Below are 16,136 nucleotides of genomic sequence, written 5' to 3' on the forward strand. Positions count from 1 at the left end.
AAATTAAGAACGACCCTTGAGCACGATCCTAACCTTGAGCCCTTAGCGGTAACCTAATCATAACAAAATATGAAATCCCATCAATAATGAGCAACTAAAGGTTCTCGGACCAAGTCCTAGTCTCCGGGACCTCGAATTCCACCAAACTGGGTAGTAGATTAAATCCCGAGCCTTAAGGTTCAAAACCCGCCCTTAAAACCAAACTTGGCCAAAAAGAACTAGGCAGGCCACGACCTGCCCCCAAGGGTCGCGGTGCGCCTCCCAGACAGCAAGCCCCCTATCTAGGTGCCAGGGGTGGGCCGCGAATTGGCCTTGAGGGTCGCGGTGCACTAGCTAGATAGAGCCCCAACATGGCTCTGGGGTTCACTCAGGTCGCGCCGCCCAAGAACACAGCCGCAACTTGACCCCGCGAACCCAACACCCAATGTTTTCCTTAGCTCAAAACTCACCACAAATCACTTCCAATCAATCCCAAAATCAAAACCAAGACTCAACACAACATTACCACCAAACCAGCAATAAAACCCAAGCTTAAAAACCCTCAAAACACTAACAAAAACCCAATTCCATAATCAATCTTTCAAGCTTATAAACAACATAAAATAGAGGGAAAGGTTCAAAATTCAAGCTTAGAACCATCACCTCAATCACTGAATTATCCCTTAGCTTTACCCAATCAAGAACCTAGCTCAAACTTAGCTTCACTTCCCTTAAACTTAGCTTCAAAAATCAAACCGAGAGAGAGAGAGAGAAGAAGAATGACCGTGAGAGAAAGAGAGCCCTGTTCTTTAATTCATTCCACAACCTTCCCCCCTTGGTCAAGTGTATCTAATATCCTTAAATGACAAGAATGCCCCTAGGGCCAACCTTCCCTCTCACAGCCACCTAAGGGTAGTTTGGTCATTAACACTTACCCCGTTAATTATAATTAATGTCTCACGATTCCCTTCATTCCCAATATCCTCAAATAATTACAAAATCATTTCCCATTACCCACTCAAACCCAGTAATGTACTAAGTATCAAATTACCCCTAGGCTCACCCCGAGCCCAGTAATTGACCCCATTATGACTAAACCGCTAACTTGCTTCCTAGGATCTTCACATGCCGAATAGCTCAAATATATCCACATAATAATGTGATCTCTCCCATATATCACATACATGCACATAAATATAGAAATATGCCCTCAATGAGCCAAAATTATAAAAATGCCCTTCTTATAAGAAACGACCCACATATATGCAAATACAGCCATTTAATAATACAACCCACATAATCACGCATATAATCATATAATAATACATTAAACCAATTATTGTCCTCCTGGTCCCCTAATCCAGGCACTAAGCCATATTAGGGAATTTGGGACATTGCACATACAAATTAGCCTGACTAAGTAGGAAGCTAATTCCTCACTCCTGGAACGCCAAGCATCTTTGCCTGTATTACCAGTAATATGAGCAGTAAACATTGTTTATTTCTGTAGTACCCCTTGTAGCCTTCGGGCATATTTAATGAAAACCATGTATGTAAAACAAGGAAATTTATTGTCTGCTTGTATTTTTTGGTTTCCTTTATTCTATTGATGCCATGTAAAAGCACCCGCTCGCTTGAACAAGTAATCGCAGACTAGTCTCTGATCACTTGGGGGGCATGGAGTTAGGGCATCATTATGCCTCACAGGGAATGACCTAGGAAACTAAGCTTGTCAAGGAGTAAGCCTAGCGTCACCATCTCGATAATAGAAAATCCTAGGAAACTAGTCAATTCTAGCCTAGAAGGTAGCTTGTTCCAGGCAGAACAAAGCTTAGCACCTAGGAGCTAGATAACCTAAGTAGCACAAGAATACACTTTTGTCACCTCCCGTGGACACCGAGCCTAAGGAGCTCTGACCAAGTCTCTTGATCTCGAGATGTGAATGGAATGCTGAGTACCCCGTACTTGGCCCCGGGAAATCCGTGACATGAGGAGCTTGGCTAGTCGATGAGCGAAGCACCCCTCGTGTCACTATATCCCATAGCTAGAAAACCTGGAAAAAAAAATCCAATATAACACAAACATAGGAATTCAGGTTACCTCCCGAGGACAGCGTGCGCCCGAGGAGCAATAACCAATTCCTAGGTTGTGAGATACGGATGGATGCCCGAGCTTTTTATGCTTGGACATCTCGTTAACATCACCTCCCAAGGAGGTGTGAGATGATCTAGAAGTGACGAGATATGCACTCAGAGAGCAATGTTGAAACCCCTAGCCGACCTCCCGAGTAGTGCGTACTCAGGGGTAGGCAGTTTCACGTGCAAGGACCCCTGAAAGCCCAAATCTTTGGATTGCGGGGACATAGGATGCTGAGTTAGGACCAATAGTAAATTTTGCGTTAAATTTACTTCTAGGACTATGATCCTACAAGAGACTAAACGCTGGAATCACCTTTAAAACGATTGAGTTCTTGTTCTCGTGGCAATCATGTTACATTGAATTTATAGAACCAGATGTTTAAAATGGCTTGAGTTCCATTTCTCGTGACAATCATATTACGTTGAATTCATAGAACTAGATGTTTAAAGTGGTGTGAGTTCTTGCTCTCGTGATAGTCATGTTACGTTGAATTTATAGAGCCAGATGTTTAAAATGGTTTGAGTTCTTGTTCTCGTGACAATTATGTTACCAATGAATTTACAGAACCATGTGTTTAAACGGTTTGAGTTCTTGTTCCCATGACAGTTGTGTTATGTTGAATTTATAGAACCAAGTGTCTAAGGTAATTTGAATGCTTATTCTCGTGGCAATTAAGTAACGTTGAATTCAAAGAACCAAATCATATGAAAAGGTAAGGCAAGATGCATAGTCAAATGGGAAAATAAGTACAAGTGTGCTCGGGGGCTCGAGCATTGATTGTCTATACCCCTAAAAACTATGGCACGCACACCTATTTAGTTTTAAAAGAAAATGGTTAACAAAGCAAAATTACTGGGGGCATTCGCCTGATGGCACCTCTATCACCAGCTCGATCACCGGGTTGTCCTCGATAGCCCAGCCCACCGCCAAGGCATTTCTCTCTTGAGCCGCACGGGTAGTGTCCACCTCGAGGCGTGCCTCGAGTTTAGTCCTCATGTCAGGATCCTCTGTCAACGAAAGTGTAATGCCCCGAATTCTCCGATGTGGTTTAATGGCGGGATTAGTAGGCCGGGAGGGCCATACCTATTTAATTATGTCATTAAATGATAATATGCATGTTTATATGAATTATATTATAATATGATGTTATATGCATGCATGTGGGTCCACATTTAAGTATTATGATATTTTGATAATTTGGCCCGTTAAGGGTATATTTGTATATTTGGGTGCATATTGTGATTTGTGAATGAGAATCCATTATTATGGAGATATATTCGAGCTATTCGGCATGAGACGGTCCTATATAATGGATTAGCGGTTTTGTCATAACGGGGTCAATTATTGGGTAGTAAGAATGTTTATTTGATGATAAATTGGGAGTTATTGAGATCAAGATGAAATTCTGGAAGTTTTGACTATAATGTCCCCGGGGGTGTTTTTGGGACCTCAAGCACTAGATTTTATTTGAGGTTACTTAAGCTTGAATTAGCTTGTCAGATAGAACGTACGTTAGAAAACCCCTCGTTCTCTTCCCGTTGTTCATTTTTACCGTTCGAAGCCTTTTCGAAGAAATCTCGAGTTCTAGGAGTCGAAATCAAGCGAGGATCGAGGCATAGCGATCCTAGGAAATATTAGAAGCTTCTTGGCTGAAGGATTTGACGAGAAACAACCTAATCGAAGGTAATCTAAGTTTAAAGTTTTGAGTTTTTAGAGTTTCTAAGCTTTGAATTGGACTTTGTAAATCGTTGAGTTTTTGGTTCGATTGAGCCTTAGGTTTTGATGGTTTTTAACCATTGGGAAGATTGGGAACTTTGATTTGATGATTTGGTAATGTTTAGGCATGTTTTTGGAGGGTTTTGGATGAAGGAGAATGAGTTTGGGCATGTTCTGGGTTGGGCGACGCGACCCTGTTCTTGGAGAGCCGCGGCCCTAGCTCGAGGAAGCAGGTGGGGGAAATTTGCTCTTGCTGGGTGCCGCGGCCCTTGATGTAGGGCACCGCAGCCCTTGCTTCAATGGTGGCTGGGGGCTATGGCCCAAGGTGCCAGGGCCGCGGCTCTTGAGCAGGGTTGAGCCCGTTTGTGTGTTTTGACCCCGGGAACATAGTTTTAGGCCTCGGGATTGTTCCTACTACTTGGATTAGTTTGGGTTGATGTCCCGGAGGCTAGATTTTGGTTTGGGAACCTATGTTGATCATTTTTATTGATGATGTCCTATGTTTGGTTATGACTAGGTGACCGCTAAAGGACTAAAGGTTGATCGTTCTCAAGGGTCGTTCTTTTAATCATTCTAGCTCGAATCTGAGGTAAAAAAACCGCACGCTGTGCATATATGACATGCATGATTGTTATTAAGGCATGTTGATTGATAAATGTGGACATGGATTGCATATTAAATGCTAGCAAATATTGTTTATCTGTATATGGCACTGATTAGTCAGGGACAGTGACCTAAGAGTCAGAAACGGCATAAGCGTCCTGAACGCAGGGCCGAATGAAGATTAGATCTAATCGATATCAACATGGAATGGCTCTAAGGCATTAATGGTGGACCGACCCTAAGGTCGATGAAACTTATAAGCGCTTGGCTAGTTTAAGACTAGTTACTCAGAGCTAGGGCCTAAGGCCCAGGTGACCGCTTGTCACATGGCTAGGGAACGATGTTCCAAGGTTATGACTCTATGGTCATGAGGAAGGTTATGTTGGTGACCAGTCACCATGCACCTATCTTATTTAAGCTAGTGAAATGCTCACTTATCTGTTAAGCCCTGGTGACCCTATCGTCACATGGCTAAAGGGAATTGTCCTCATCTTAGTGACTTTTGCGACTGTCACCTATCTGTTTTGGACTGAAAGTCCTTAATGATTATTATGATCATTGTTGATATTATATCATGCTATATTGTGTTTTCTTGCTGGGCCTCAGCTCATAGGTGCTATGTGGTGCAGGTAAAGGGAAAGAAAAGCTCACCCAGCCTTGAGTGGAGAGCTTAGGTGGTGATGTGTACATATGCAGCCGCTTGACCACCACGGCCAAGGAGTTCTCAGAGGAACTAGGGGGTTTACCCTAATTTTTGCCGCTTAGGTCGGCGGGTTTGTAAATTTGAAACAGTAGTGACCATTTTGAGTTGTAAATCACTTGTAAATGTTTTGAATAGATCATGAGCAGTTTATATACTTAATGAAATATATCCTTTCCTTTTTTATTGTTTTTCACCTTAACCTGTTAATAACACTTAGAGCACATTTTTAACCAAAGGACTTGGGTAGCGGGTCAAATTTCCGGTTCACCGTTCACCGTAACTGTTCTGGGGTAACCAGGGCGTTACAACTTGGTATCAGAGCATGCCAAGGTTAGGGTTCCTGCAGACTGGCTGGGCATGTACACACATCACTGAAGTCAAGCTTGACTTATGGTTTGGTAACTATTTATGTAGTTATATGTATAACTGCTTAAATATAGTATATATGCTTTACCTGTATGCATGAGACACGACGTTAAACCTGTGCCCTGAAATATTATATCCTCAGCAACTGTGTGCTTATTTGTACTGGGATTCCTGGAACATACTTATTGGTATGGTTGTTTATGAACTATTATGTGATACATGCTGAGTGTTAAATGCTATGAACATGTATCTACCTGTATAATTGTATGACTGTGGAATGTGATAATTGTCTGCTTGTTCTTGGACCGTGAGGCGGCAAGAGGTTTAGTTATTACTACCTGACTGGCCGTATTGAACATTGTTTCAGCAAGGTATCAGTGATAGAATTATGAATCCAGGGCAGACAAACACTTTAGCTGGCCAGAGTGATCAGGGCCAAAATAATAATAATAGTCAGCGTCAGGAAAATGATCAGTCACAGATTCCACAGCCAGCTCTTGTAAATTGGCAGCAGATAGTGAGTGATCTACAGGCTACAATATTAAAACAGGGAGAAAAGCTTCATCTCCTGAAACAGCAGCAAGTGCCTGCTGTGGCCAGTGTATCAGAGGCACCTCCTGTGTCGGTGCCAACAGCTGGGCAGATGCCAGAGGTTGGAAATAAATGGGAGCCTCTCTATGAAAGGTTCAGGAAGCAACAACCTCCAGTGTTTGAGGGCAGTGTAGATCCTGCCAAGGCAGAGTAGTGGATGAGTATGATTACCACTATCCTTGACTTTATGAGGGTAACTGGTAATGAGAGGGTGGCCTGTGCCACTTATATGTTTCGGGAAGATGCCCAGATTTGGTGGGAAGTGATTACCAAGACCAAGAATGTTAATGCTCTGACTTAAGAAGAGTTTCAAACTTTGTTTAATGAAAAATATTATAATGATGCTATCAAGGCGGCGAAGGCCGAGGAGTTCATTAGGCTACTTCAGGGGAACTTGTCAGTCACTGAGTATGCCTTGAAATTTGATCGTTTAGCAAAGTTTGCTATGGAATTGGTACCCACTGATGGGACCAGGAGGGAGAGATTCCTTCAGGGGCTACAGACCAGATTAGCTCGAGAAGTACGTATCACCACTGTGGCTGAGGTTACTACCTATGCACAGGTGGTTGAGAAGGCACTCACAACTGAGAATGCAGAGAACAGGATCTGGCGTGACAGTGCAGCCAAAAAGGAATTCAGGAGGTCAGGTCCTCCATCTGTGGGTTCTGGTAGGGGTGTAGGCCCCAGTGATCAGAAGAGGAAGGTTCCTGACACCTTCCCAGTTCCAGGTCCTGACAGGCGGCCCCATGGTATTTCTATGGGTCGTCCAGGTGGTGAAGCCTGGAAGTCTTATCCTGAGTGCCCTAGATGCAAGAGCCATCACTTGGGAGAGTGTAGGGCAAGGACCTGCTTCTCATGTGGAGCCGTGGGTCATCTTAAAAAGGATTTCCCTAAGGCAAGAAAAGAAGAACCCAGAAAGGTGGACAGCTCGGCCCCAGCTTGAGTGTTCGCATTGGCGCAAGCAAAAGTTGAGGCTTCTCCCTCAGTTGTTACAGGTCACACTACACCAAATACCCCTTAGCATAACACAAGAATATAATACTACTGAAAAAGTATTATTATATACATATATGTGTTAAAATAAAAAAATGGCGCTAATTTATTTTGGTGCCCGCCTATAACTTGTTATATTTTTTTCCCTTTTTTTCCTAGCCCGCCTATAACTCTCCTGTTTTCTTCTTCGCACCCATCTGCGCCTCTCCCTGCTTGAAATCTTACTTTAAGCATCTCTACCATCCCGACTGCATTCTGCCCTGGCTCGCTCACCATAACTCCTGCCCCGTTTGTCGGTTCCGGTTACCCACAGAGCAAGCCAAGCTAGACTCTTTTGGGTCCCCGGAAGGGGTTTTGAGGTTAGGGGACTTGATGATGGGGGATGAGGACTGGTTTGATGACTAGTAGCGGCGGCTTGTGCCAGTTTCCAAGAGGCGCATAAAGCCAGAAGGTATTTGGTTATTTAGGGTTGTTGAGAAAGAAGAAGAGAAAAGAGAAAGAGTAAGAGAAAGCTCTGTATACAGTCAACAATGGCGTTCTCTTCTTTGCTCAGATCTACCAACGGAGCTGCTCTGATCGAAGCGTCTAGACCTGAAATCTTTGCACCTCTTGCTTCCTCCAATCCTCCTCCTAAGGTCTTCTTCACTTTCTCTCTATCTCTAGCTAAGCTCTCCCGTAAACCCTTTGATCATTTTTAGCAATCAATAATCTTCGTTGTGCCATTTGATCGACCATTTTATTGCTATTATTTTGTCTAGTCAAGCTTAACGTGTTTATATATATTCATGTGTGTATAAAAGTTTGTATGCAGTTTTCTTTTATTTTCCTCAAAAACCTATCTTGGTTACATATTCTTTTGAATTTATTCCTCTATTTTACGGTTTAAACTTGTTTATTTTCTTTGAAAGAAGAATGGTAAAGTTGATTAATTCCTTACTTTTTCAATGCTTGGCTCATATAGGTTTTGGTCGGATTGGAAGATTGGTTTTACGAGTAGCAATATTCAGGGATGATATTGACGTGGTGGCAGTGAATGATCCTTTTATTGATGCTAAATACATGGTAAGGATGTCAAGCTAGCTGCAACTTGATGGATTTCTGCTGCCAATGTTGTTGCTATGCTCATGAATAGTCATTATAATTTATAAATTAAAATGGCACTACTCAGATGATGCAAAAAAGTTTTCTTATTTTTGTAAGACCGCATCGAGCATAATATTTGGTTGACATGTCTTTGCTTACCACCTGGTTAGATGTTTGCTTCATAATGTATAATGATATGACTTAAGTCAAGTTTTTGTGCCATGCTTGCTTGATTTCTTATTGTGTTAATAGTATGTTGTTGAATGTGGTGATTTTTTTTGTCTAAAGTGGCTAAAATGATTCTGCTCTACTTTAATAAGGTCAAGGCAAACTATGTTAAAAAGTATGTGGAAGAACGTTTAAATTGCATTTTATTTCAATAGCTATTAATTTTGATAAACACCTCATAGGAATGGAGGTGCTCATTGTGTGTTCTCTTAAGAAATCATCTAGCCTCCTGGACTTGTAATTCACTTTTACGCTATCTTCTCTTCATAGTTTTGACTAAATAATTTCTATTCTCACTGCTATTAAATGTGAGAGATGTCTTAAATCCAGATCATTAATTGCTTTGAAATTATTTTTATCACCTTAAACCCTCTATAAATGTTACCAAGTATTTAGTTGCATATAATTATCTCAATTATCTATTGATCAAAAAATAATTCTATTCTTTCAGATCTAACTTGAATCATGCTTATGCTTGTTGTGTACAATGCTTGCCGTTTGGATTTTATTGTGATTTTTTGTGAGCTTATTTTTATGTCAAGTTGAGAGCATGGCAGCTTGTTAACTTGGCACTTTAAAATTTCTCACATTTTTTGGATTATGGTCTGAGGTGAGTAGTGGTTGTAGTGATGAACCATGGTCATTAATAGGCTTATGATGCTACCTTGAATGACCTTTATATTACATGAAATTATATGTATTTGAATGAAATGAGTATTTTCAGAGTATTTTATTAAATTGATGTCCTTTGCTAATAGTTCAACTTAAGTAACAGTTACTCCTAATTGTCTTCTAAGGTCATCCCATTATGTGAAAATGGTTATGATATTTTCTATTCTTTATCCAGACCTACATGTTTAAATATGACTCTACTCATGGATTATTCAAAGGAAGCATTAAGGTTGTAGATGATTCAACCTTAGAAATCAATGGGAAGCAGATTAAGGTTGTGAGTAAAAGGTAATTTTCATCAGATCTTAGCATGAAAGTGTATACATATTCTTTATTTGCTTATAGCACTTGCAAATGTGGGTGTTTTTTGTTTAAAGCTTAATGTATTACGACTGGTTGTGTCATAAAAAACAGAGGAGATCAGATGGGCATATATATTTATATGTGGTCTATGCTTTATTGTACAGGTATATAGCTATGAACTTCAACTGCACAGTTCCTAACAATCCAAAGTTCCAATGCAGCAACAATTGCAACTGAGTGGATCTAATTTGCTTCCATCTCAGGCACAACAACCACAACAGCAAATTGTGTCACAGATTCAGTCACAGCCGCAGATGCAGCAACAGTTGGGTTTGCAACAATAGCCAAATCCACTACAACGTGAAATGAGGCTTCAACCATCAGGTCAAAATGTAATTGATCAGCAAAAGCAGTTATATCAACCACAGAGACCTCTTCTAGAGACATCATCAAGTATGTTGTTGCCTTGTATAGTTTTGCATTATTTTAAAGGTTTCTATAATTAGCAATTTTGCATTTCTCATATGATATTATGTGAACATCCTTTTGTAGCATCTGTCGATTCAGCTGCAACTGGACATGCGAGTGGAGTTGATTGGCAAGAAGAGGTTTACCAAAAGGTAATATGACTTGTTCATCAAACTAATTCCACCTATCAAGCTAGGATTCTGTAGCTGTTATGGAAGTAATTAAGACAATTGTGGATGACCAAGAATGTGAAACATACATGCAGTAATAAACTATAAATATCTGATTGGGAGGATAAAAAAAATGATGAAGACATTATGTGAATGACAGAAATTATGGTTGTTATTATATTTCATAAAAGCATGTACTATGTAGCTGACTGATGCATGTTAATTTAAGTTATCGGCACCTGAAAAAGTTAAAGTTAACTGTTTTTTTTCCATTTGTCGGCAGATCAAAACAATGAAGGAACTGTACTTACCTGAACTTCATGAATTGTATCAGAAAATTGCTGGCAAATTACAGCAGGTATGTTCTCATTTTTACTTACAAGGATCTGTTAAAAAATATATGAAATTTAATTAAAATAAACAAACTAATGAAAACCCATAGTATAAAAGTAGAAAAGGGAAAGAAATTGAAACTTTTTAGCTTAAGTGAACCTTTTCTTATACTGTAAGCTTACTTGAGTCTGTTTTTTCTTTTTCCAGCTTACTCGATCATTTAATGAAAGCGGTTAGTCATTTCTTTTTCCTTTCACTTGATAATGTATTCATTTTTGGTGGTTCCTCATTTGTTGTTGGTTAATGATTTATAATAATCTCTGGTTTCCAGGTAAAATCTATGTCACCTAAGGCATTGAGTGCTTCTGTCAGGGACATGGGCTCTGTTGTCAGCATGGTTGATAGGTTTGTAGGATCAGCTCCCGGTAATGGATCTAGAGCTGCAGTTGGTGAGGATTTATTTGGTATGACAAACTGTCGTTTACAGGTAAGAAATTTCATGAGCCACGACAGAACTAACGAGACAAGGAAAATGAAGCGCTACACTAGTGCCATGCCCTTAAATGTCGTATCATCAACCAGTAGTATTAATGATTCGGAAATATCAGAACTAGAGTCAACTGCAACATCTAGTATCAAGAGGTGTAAGTTAGAGGTATTTGTCTTTTGCTGAAATGGATGTTTGTATGAATAAGACTTATTTTAAACATGGTTCTAGCTTCAAAGATCCATGTTTGACATTCAGCTCAATCTTAGATCTGATTTAGTCACTTGACTGATAGTGGAAGTGATTTTGGTGACTTTTTGATAGCATATACTGAGACACATAAAGATATGCTTATTATGAGTGTGTTGTGCTGAGAGTTCATTTTATCATATCCATTCAGAAACTTATACCTGTGAAGTGACTATGGTGATCTTGTTGCAGGCAATTCATGCTCTTAAAGACGAAATTAGGGAAATAAATCAGCGTCTTATTGACACTGTTATTGATATTAGTGAGGAATCAAGTGTTGTAGCAGATGTTGCTGAAGGAGATGAAGGGACCATTGTCAAGTGCTCTTTCAGCGCCGTGGCACTCAGTCACCATAATTGCTTAATATGGTTTTTTTTTCTGGGTTATTGATCTCTTATGTAATTAAAGTTAATTTTATTGCCTCTGAACTTATATTTATGTGAATTTCCATTTATTAATGCAGCATTTTTATTCATATCTTGTTAATGAATTTTCATAATTTAATCCGATAAAAATCAATTTTTTAGCTGGAGTTTATACTGCTTTTATTCATATTGTTTTTGATAGTTTTTAGTAAGTTCTCTTACATGGTTAAATTGTGTCTACTGATGCACAGTCAATGCATTACTTCATAAGACCACTCAAGATAGTTTTATATGTAGTTAAGGAGTCTAATTAGTTAGCATCAGGATTAGGACTCCTAGTGAGACTAATTAGGCTCTTGGGCTTTCATTAAATTTTTCAACCTTTATTTCGAATACTTGTGCTCTGTAACTGTAAATTTTCTATATATAGGGAGCTTTGGAAGACGAACTATCCGCAGCAGAGAGCCAACAAAAACCTTAGACACAGTATTAAGATGGTAAGCTAAAGCTTTACTACATATTTTGAGTTCTTTCTTCTTTGAATTAAATCTGGTATTTTTATATGTATAAATATGTATATATATTTATATATGTATATTATACCAGAAACCCCTTTTTTTTGTGGTCAATCTTTTCTAACTGGTTTGTTGAATTAATTCGAGTTCTGTAGCTATTAGAAACAATGGTAAAGAACTGTGGGGATTACAGTAACATCTGATTATTGAGACAATATTATTATTTTATAGAAGTAAATATTCAATTAGGTTTAAATTGCATAATTATTATGTTTGTTAAAGGTGCCTTTATTTAAAGTGGAATACCGATAAAATGGATATTTGGAAGACTTTTTGATGTTCCATTTGGCCATTCCTCACTGAGTTTGGTCGTTCAAGGAAATTGGTAATTTATTGAAGCATAGGCTCAAGTTTCATTTATGAGTGTGCTTTGTTTGTGTGTAATGAAGTACCAGCAGCACTCTATTCTCACCCTCTTTTATATTCCTTCTTATTGCTTGACATGTGAAATCTTATTACCATAAGATGAAAACTAATATTAAGACATTAACTTTTTATTGCTCTTGTCAGGTAATGAGAGGAGTGTAAATTGTAGAAGATAGTGAGAAAAAGAGCATTGTTCGCATTGCTCTAAGTTGTCCGAATTGTTAAGGATATTATTTTTGCCAAACAAAGTTGGATAGGCATTTATTTCCCCGTCTTTTTGTTTAGTAACTGTTTTCCAAACTTTTATTGGTGGAATTGTGTTCACTTCTAGTTCTCTATGCATCTAAATTATTTTCTCTGATTAAGAATTTGTATGGATTGTAACTTTTGAAACACGTGGATTGTAACATTCAGGCAGATATGCAAGTGAGGGAGAAAATCTTGGTCTTGCTTGACTCTTGGAAAGAAGCTTTTGGTGGGCCTGGAGGAAAGCATTCTCAATATTATTGGGCCTATGATGAATTAAGGGTATGCATTTAGCTCCATCTTTTAGATGCTATGTGCTCTTCCTCCCTGTGGCACTAAATCTAGGAGAGTTCTTTTTTCCTTTTCAATTGTTCTCACCTTTTTAGGTTTGATATATAAATTTGGTATTATGAGGTTTGATTTGCATATGATGGAATGTTGCTTTTTATGTCATGGGACATAAAAAGCTCAACTTAAATTTCATTAGTGCTACTTCAACAAGTTTAGTTATCACTATCCTTGCTTGAAAAATTATAGCTATATTAGTGTTTTAAGTTAATATAATTTTGAAGTCTAAATGAAGGGGTTGACATTAAATTGCATGGACCGTAAATTTGAAGCATATGAGCTTGTTTGGCAAGGATTAAAGGTAAGGGTGTTGTCTAAAATTTTAATGTTCTATTTTGTTTTCAAAATCAGTAGGGTCTTTAGTTCTCTAAGGCTTTTTTGTCTCTTTGCAGAATGATCTTAAAAGTCATGTATGCTGGCATGTTTATGTTCTTCTTTATCGGTCCAATAGAGAATACAGGGAGGCAATCAAATGCTATAGAAATGCACTGAGGATCGATCCAGACAATATTGAAATTTTGTAGGATCTGTCACTGTTACAGGTATGCTTTTGATGTTAATTTTCTTCTTTTAGAGACTTATGCTCTGTTGGTAACTTAAAAACAATATTGAAGTTTAGCACTTATATTAATAGTTTCAAAGTTAACTGGAATACATGACACTTGTTAAATATAGCTGCTAATATCATGCTTGTTTATTACATCATTTTTTGTGAGTAGTGCCTTTTTCTTGATTTAAATCCTTAATTTGCTTTGGTTAATGATGGCTCTTTATCTATTGTGGTACAGGCGCAAATGCGAGATTTGGCAGGGTTTGTCGAGACAAAACAACAGCTCTTGTCTCTAAAATCAAATCATCGTATGAATTGGATCGGCTTTGCTGTTGCTCATCATTTAAACTCAAAGTACGAATTTGACCTTATTTATTGATCCTTTATTTATATATATTTATATATTTATCTTTCTAGTGGCCATCATTTACAGTGACAAACCTAAATTGTTTTTCTTGTTGGTCCCACTTACTAATGTTACTCAAATAATGTTTGATATAAACAACCAAGAAGTTTCCAAACTTATGTTCTCTCATTCATAATTCAAATTGATTCGTGCTTTAAACACAACTGCAAATTTCTAGACTATAGATCTATGACTTCATATTTTCAAACAGTGGTTTTGACATTGGTCATGCCATTGCTGTTAATTTTTTGCTAATACGCTGTCATGGTTCATGCAGCTGTTCTCAGTAAAAAATTACACTTGTAATTCATATTCTAATTTTATTGTCAAAAAGTCTGTTACATAGTGTGATGTAAGCTGAACCTTTTAAAAATCTAGATCAAATAAATCATGTGGAAGTTAATACAGTCCATCCGTTGCTTTTAGAAAATGTTTTTCCTCTCTTTTGTACATGTGTTTAAGTATTATATATGTATACAAACAATACTTTTTTTTCTTTCTATACAACATATGTAAATATGTAAGAATAGTTCCTCTTTACATTTTCAGTGGATAAATTCTTCTTGGTTGTGTGTTTGGGTTATTAAATTTGAGTATAAGTTTTGGTCTATTAAATTTTATTTTTTCTTGTTAGTGCTTTAAAAGCAGTTGAAATTCTGGAAGCATATGAAGGGACACTAGAAGATGATTTTCCTCCTGATAATGAATGTTGTGAACATGGGGAAATGCTTTTGTATAAGGTATTCTAAGTGGTATCTTCTGTATATTGTTTCTTATGTTATATATTAATGTAGATCTTATAGGTGACTAGCTGTCTATTATGTTGATTTTTAGGCTTGTTTTTTTATATGGGTTTTAGTTATTGTTAGGTTTTGTAGTTGTCTAGAAGTTTTGTGTGTATTGGAGATGTTACTCATCCTGGAAAGGTATGCTCCTCATTCTTCTTGATTGTTTTACACATTAATTTTTTGATTTTTTTAGGACCTAAGAAAATATTAGTTCTGTAAGTTTAAGTTATGCTTTGTCACACTGTTTTCCAAGTAGACATTCTTGAGGAACTTATTATTGAGCTGGAGCATGCTGTTAGGACTTCTAGTCAATTCCCTGGAAGGTAAGCTGTGGTTTAGTTGATTAGCCAATGGGTAATGGAGCTTGTGGTTTGCTTCTTCATGGTGTGAGGTTGTTTACAGTTTATAGATTTTTGTATTGTTTTTCCTTGTTTTGGTTTTGTCGAGTGAATTAGACTTATCTTTTTCCTGCTCTCTTTATATACTGTATATATGAACAGTCAATCATGTTTCTGTTATACTGAAGCAGATGATCTAAGCAACATGATTTTAGATTTGTGGTCCCTAAACGTGTCATAATATTATAAAACTATCTCCTTGCTTTTAGATTTTAGTTGTGAATGGTGAATGCTCTGATTCGCTCTAATTTTTTATCTTGGAAGTGCTTTTTTAGTCTGGCACATGGTTTTGTTGCCAGAGGCATTCTTTTGGTAATTCTTATTGATGATGTCACTTTTAAAAAAAATATATATTTACTTTAAATGCAGGTCAGAGAAAGAACCTCCTTCAACTCTTATGTGGACCTTATTCCTATTAGCACAGGTTAGCCACCTTTATTTTTCTTCTTTTTGCTACCCCCTTAAATATTTTTTGTTGGGATATTTGTTTTTGCTTAGAATTTCTGTTTGGATCCAGCATTACGACAGAAGGGGACAATATGAAATCGCTCTTTCTAAAATTGATGAGGCCATTGAGCACACCCCAACCGTGATTGATTTATACTCGGGCAAGGTTGGTTAGGATTCTTAATGAAAGTTTTTTTAATGTAAATGTTTTCTGTAATAAGTTTTATGGATTTTTTTCTTAATATAATCTTATCATTTTTTTCCCTTCTTAATCTTGTAGCAGAGATATTTTGCTATTGAAATCAATGTTATACTACAAGATATAGTTTGTGCACGTGTCTGTATCTATAGATACACTTGATGACATATTTTGAAATGATCTTTCATGGTTTATTCTTTTCTTAAAGAGATTTGATATTGTTGGTCAGTGGCCACAATATCTGAGATCTTTAGTAAGTTTTTGTTTATAGTCTAGAGGTTTTCACATGCATTTACCTTGGAATTTTTACGGTTTACTTGTGTGAACCGGTTTAGCTTAATTGTGAAGGGCAGATATCTTCTGGG

General features: G+C 37.7%; 2 protein-coding genes and 1 long non-coding RNA gene across 3 annotated transcripts; all 3 read left to right on the forward strand.

Moving 5' to 3' along the window:
• The first annotated feature begins 7,620 nt into the window (after positions 1-7,620).
• On the forward strand, positions 7,621-9,740 carry LOC133824980 (glyceraldehyde-3-phosphate dehydrogenase GAPCP2, chloroplastic-like). Its single transcript, XM_062257988.1, has 5 exons — positions 7,621-7,765; positions 8,052-8,152; positions 9,249-9,361; positions 9,488-9,540; positions 9,640-9,740. The coding sequence occupies exons 1-5, from the start codon at positions 7,621-7,623 to the stop codon at positions 9,738-9,740; spliced, it is 513 nt and encodes a 170-aa protein (XP_062113972.1).
• LOC133824987 (mediator of RNA polymerase II transcription subunit 15a-like) lies at positions 8,056-11,473 on the forward strand. The gene is made up of 7 exons (XM_062257997.1): positions 8,056-8,152; positions 9,249-9,361; positions 9,541-9,829; positions 9,929-9,996; positions 10,298-10,372; positions 10,679-11,002; positions 11,276-11,473. Exons 3-7 carry the CDS (start codon positions 9,742-9,744, stop codon positions 11,471-11,473), a joined length of 753 nt encoding a protein of 250 aa, XP_062113981.1. The 5' UTR covers positions 8,056-8,152; positions 9,249-9,361; positions 9,541-9,741.
• Positions 11,474-13,384: 1,911 nt separating this feature from the next.
• Positions 13,385-15,832, forward strand: LOC133823072 (uncharacterized). Its single transcript, XR_009888133.1, has 5 exons — positions 13,385-13,525; positions 13,772-13,887; positions 14,574-15,050; positions 15,495-15,549; positions 15,643-15,832. It is a non-coding gene; the product is annotated as an uncharacterized LOC133823072 (long non-coding RNA).
• The last annotated feature ends 304 nt before the right edge of the window (positions 15,833-16,136 follow it).

The sequence above is a fragment of the Humulus lupulus genome, chromosome 1, assembly GCF_963169125.1.
Source record: "Humulus lupulus chromosome 1, drHumLupu1.1, whole genome shotgun sequence".
Lineage (NCBI taxonomy): Eukaryota > Viridiplantae > Streptophyta > Magnoliopsida > Rosales > Cannabaceae > Humulus > Humulus lupulus.

Bases quoted from the DNA above. Each gene is read 5' to 3' on its own strand.
- LOC133824980 (XM_062257988.1), top strand. From the start codon at position 7,621: ATGGCGTTCTCTTCTTTGCTCAGATCTACCAACGGAGCTGCTCTGATC. The intron at 8,153-9,248 runs GTAAGGATGTCA...TTCTTTATCCAG, and splicing joins TTATTGATGCTAAATACATG to ACCTACATGTTTAAATATGA. The intron at 9,362-9,487 runs GTAATTTTCATC...CATAAAAAACAG, and splicing joins ATTAAGGTTGTGAGTAAAAG to AGGAGATCAGATGGGCATAT.
- LOC133824987 (XM_062257997.1), top strand. From the start codon at position 9,742: ATGAGGCTTCAACCATCAGGTCAAAATGTAATTGATCAGCAAAAGCAG. The intron at 10,373-10,678 runs GTATGTTCTCAT...TCTGGTTTCCAG, and splicing joins TTGCTGGCAAATTACAGCAG to GTAAAATCTATGTCACCTAA. The intron at 11,003-11,275 runs GTATTTGTCTTT...ATCTTGTTGCAG, and splicing joins TCAAGAGGTGTAAGTTAGAG to GCAATTCATGCTCTTAAAGA.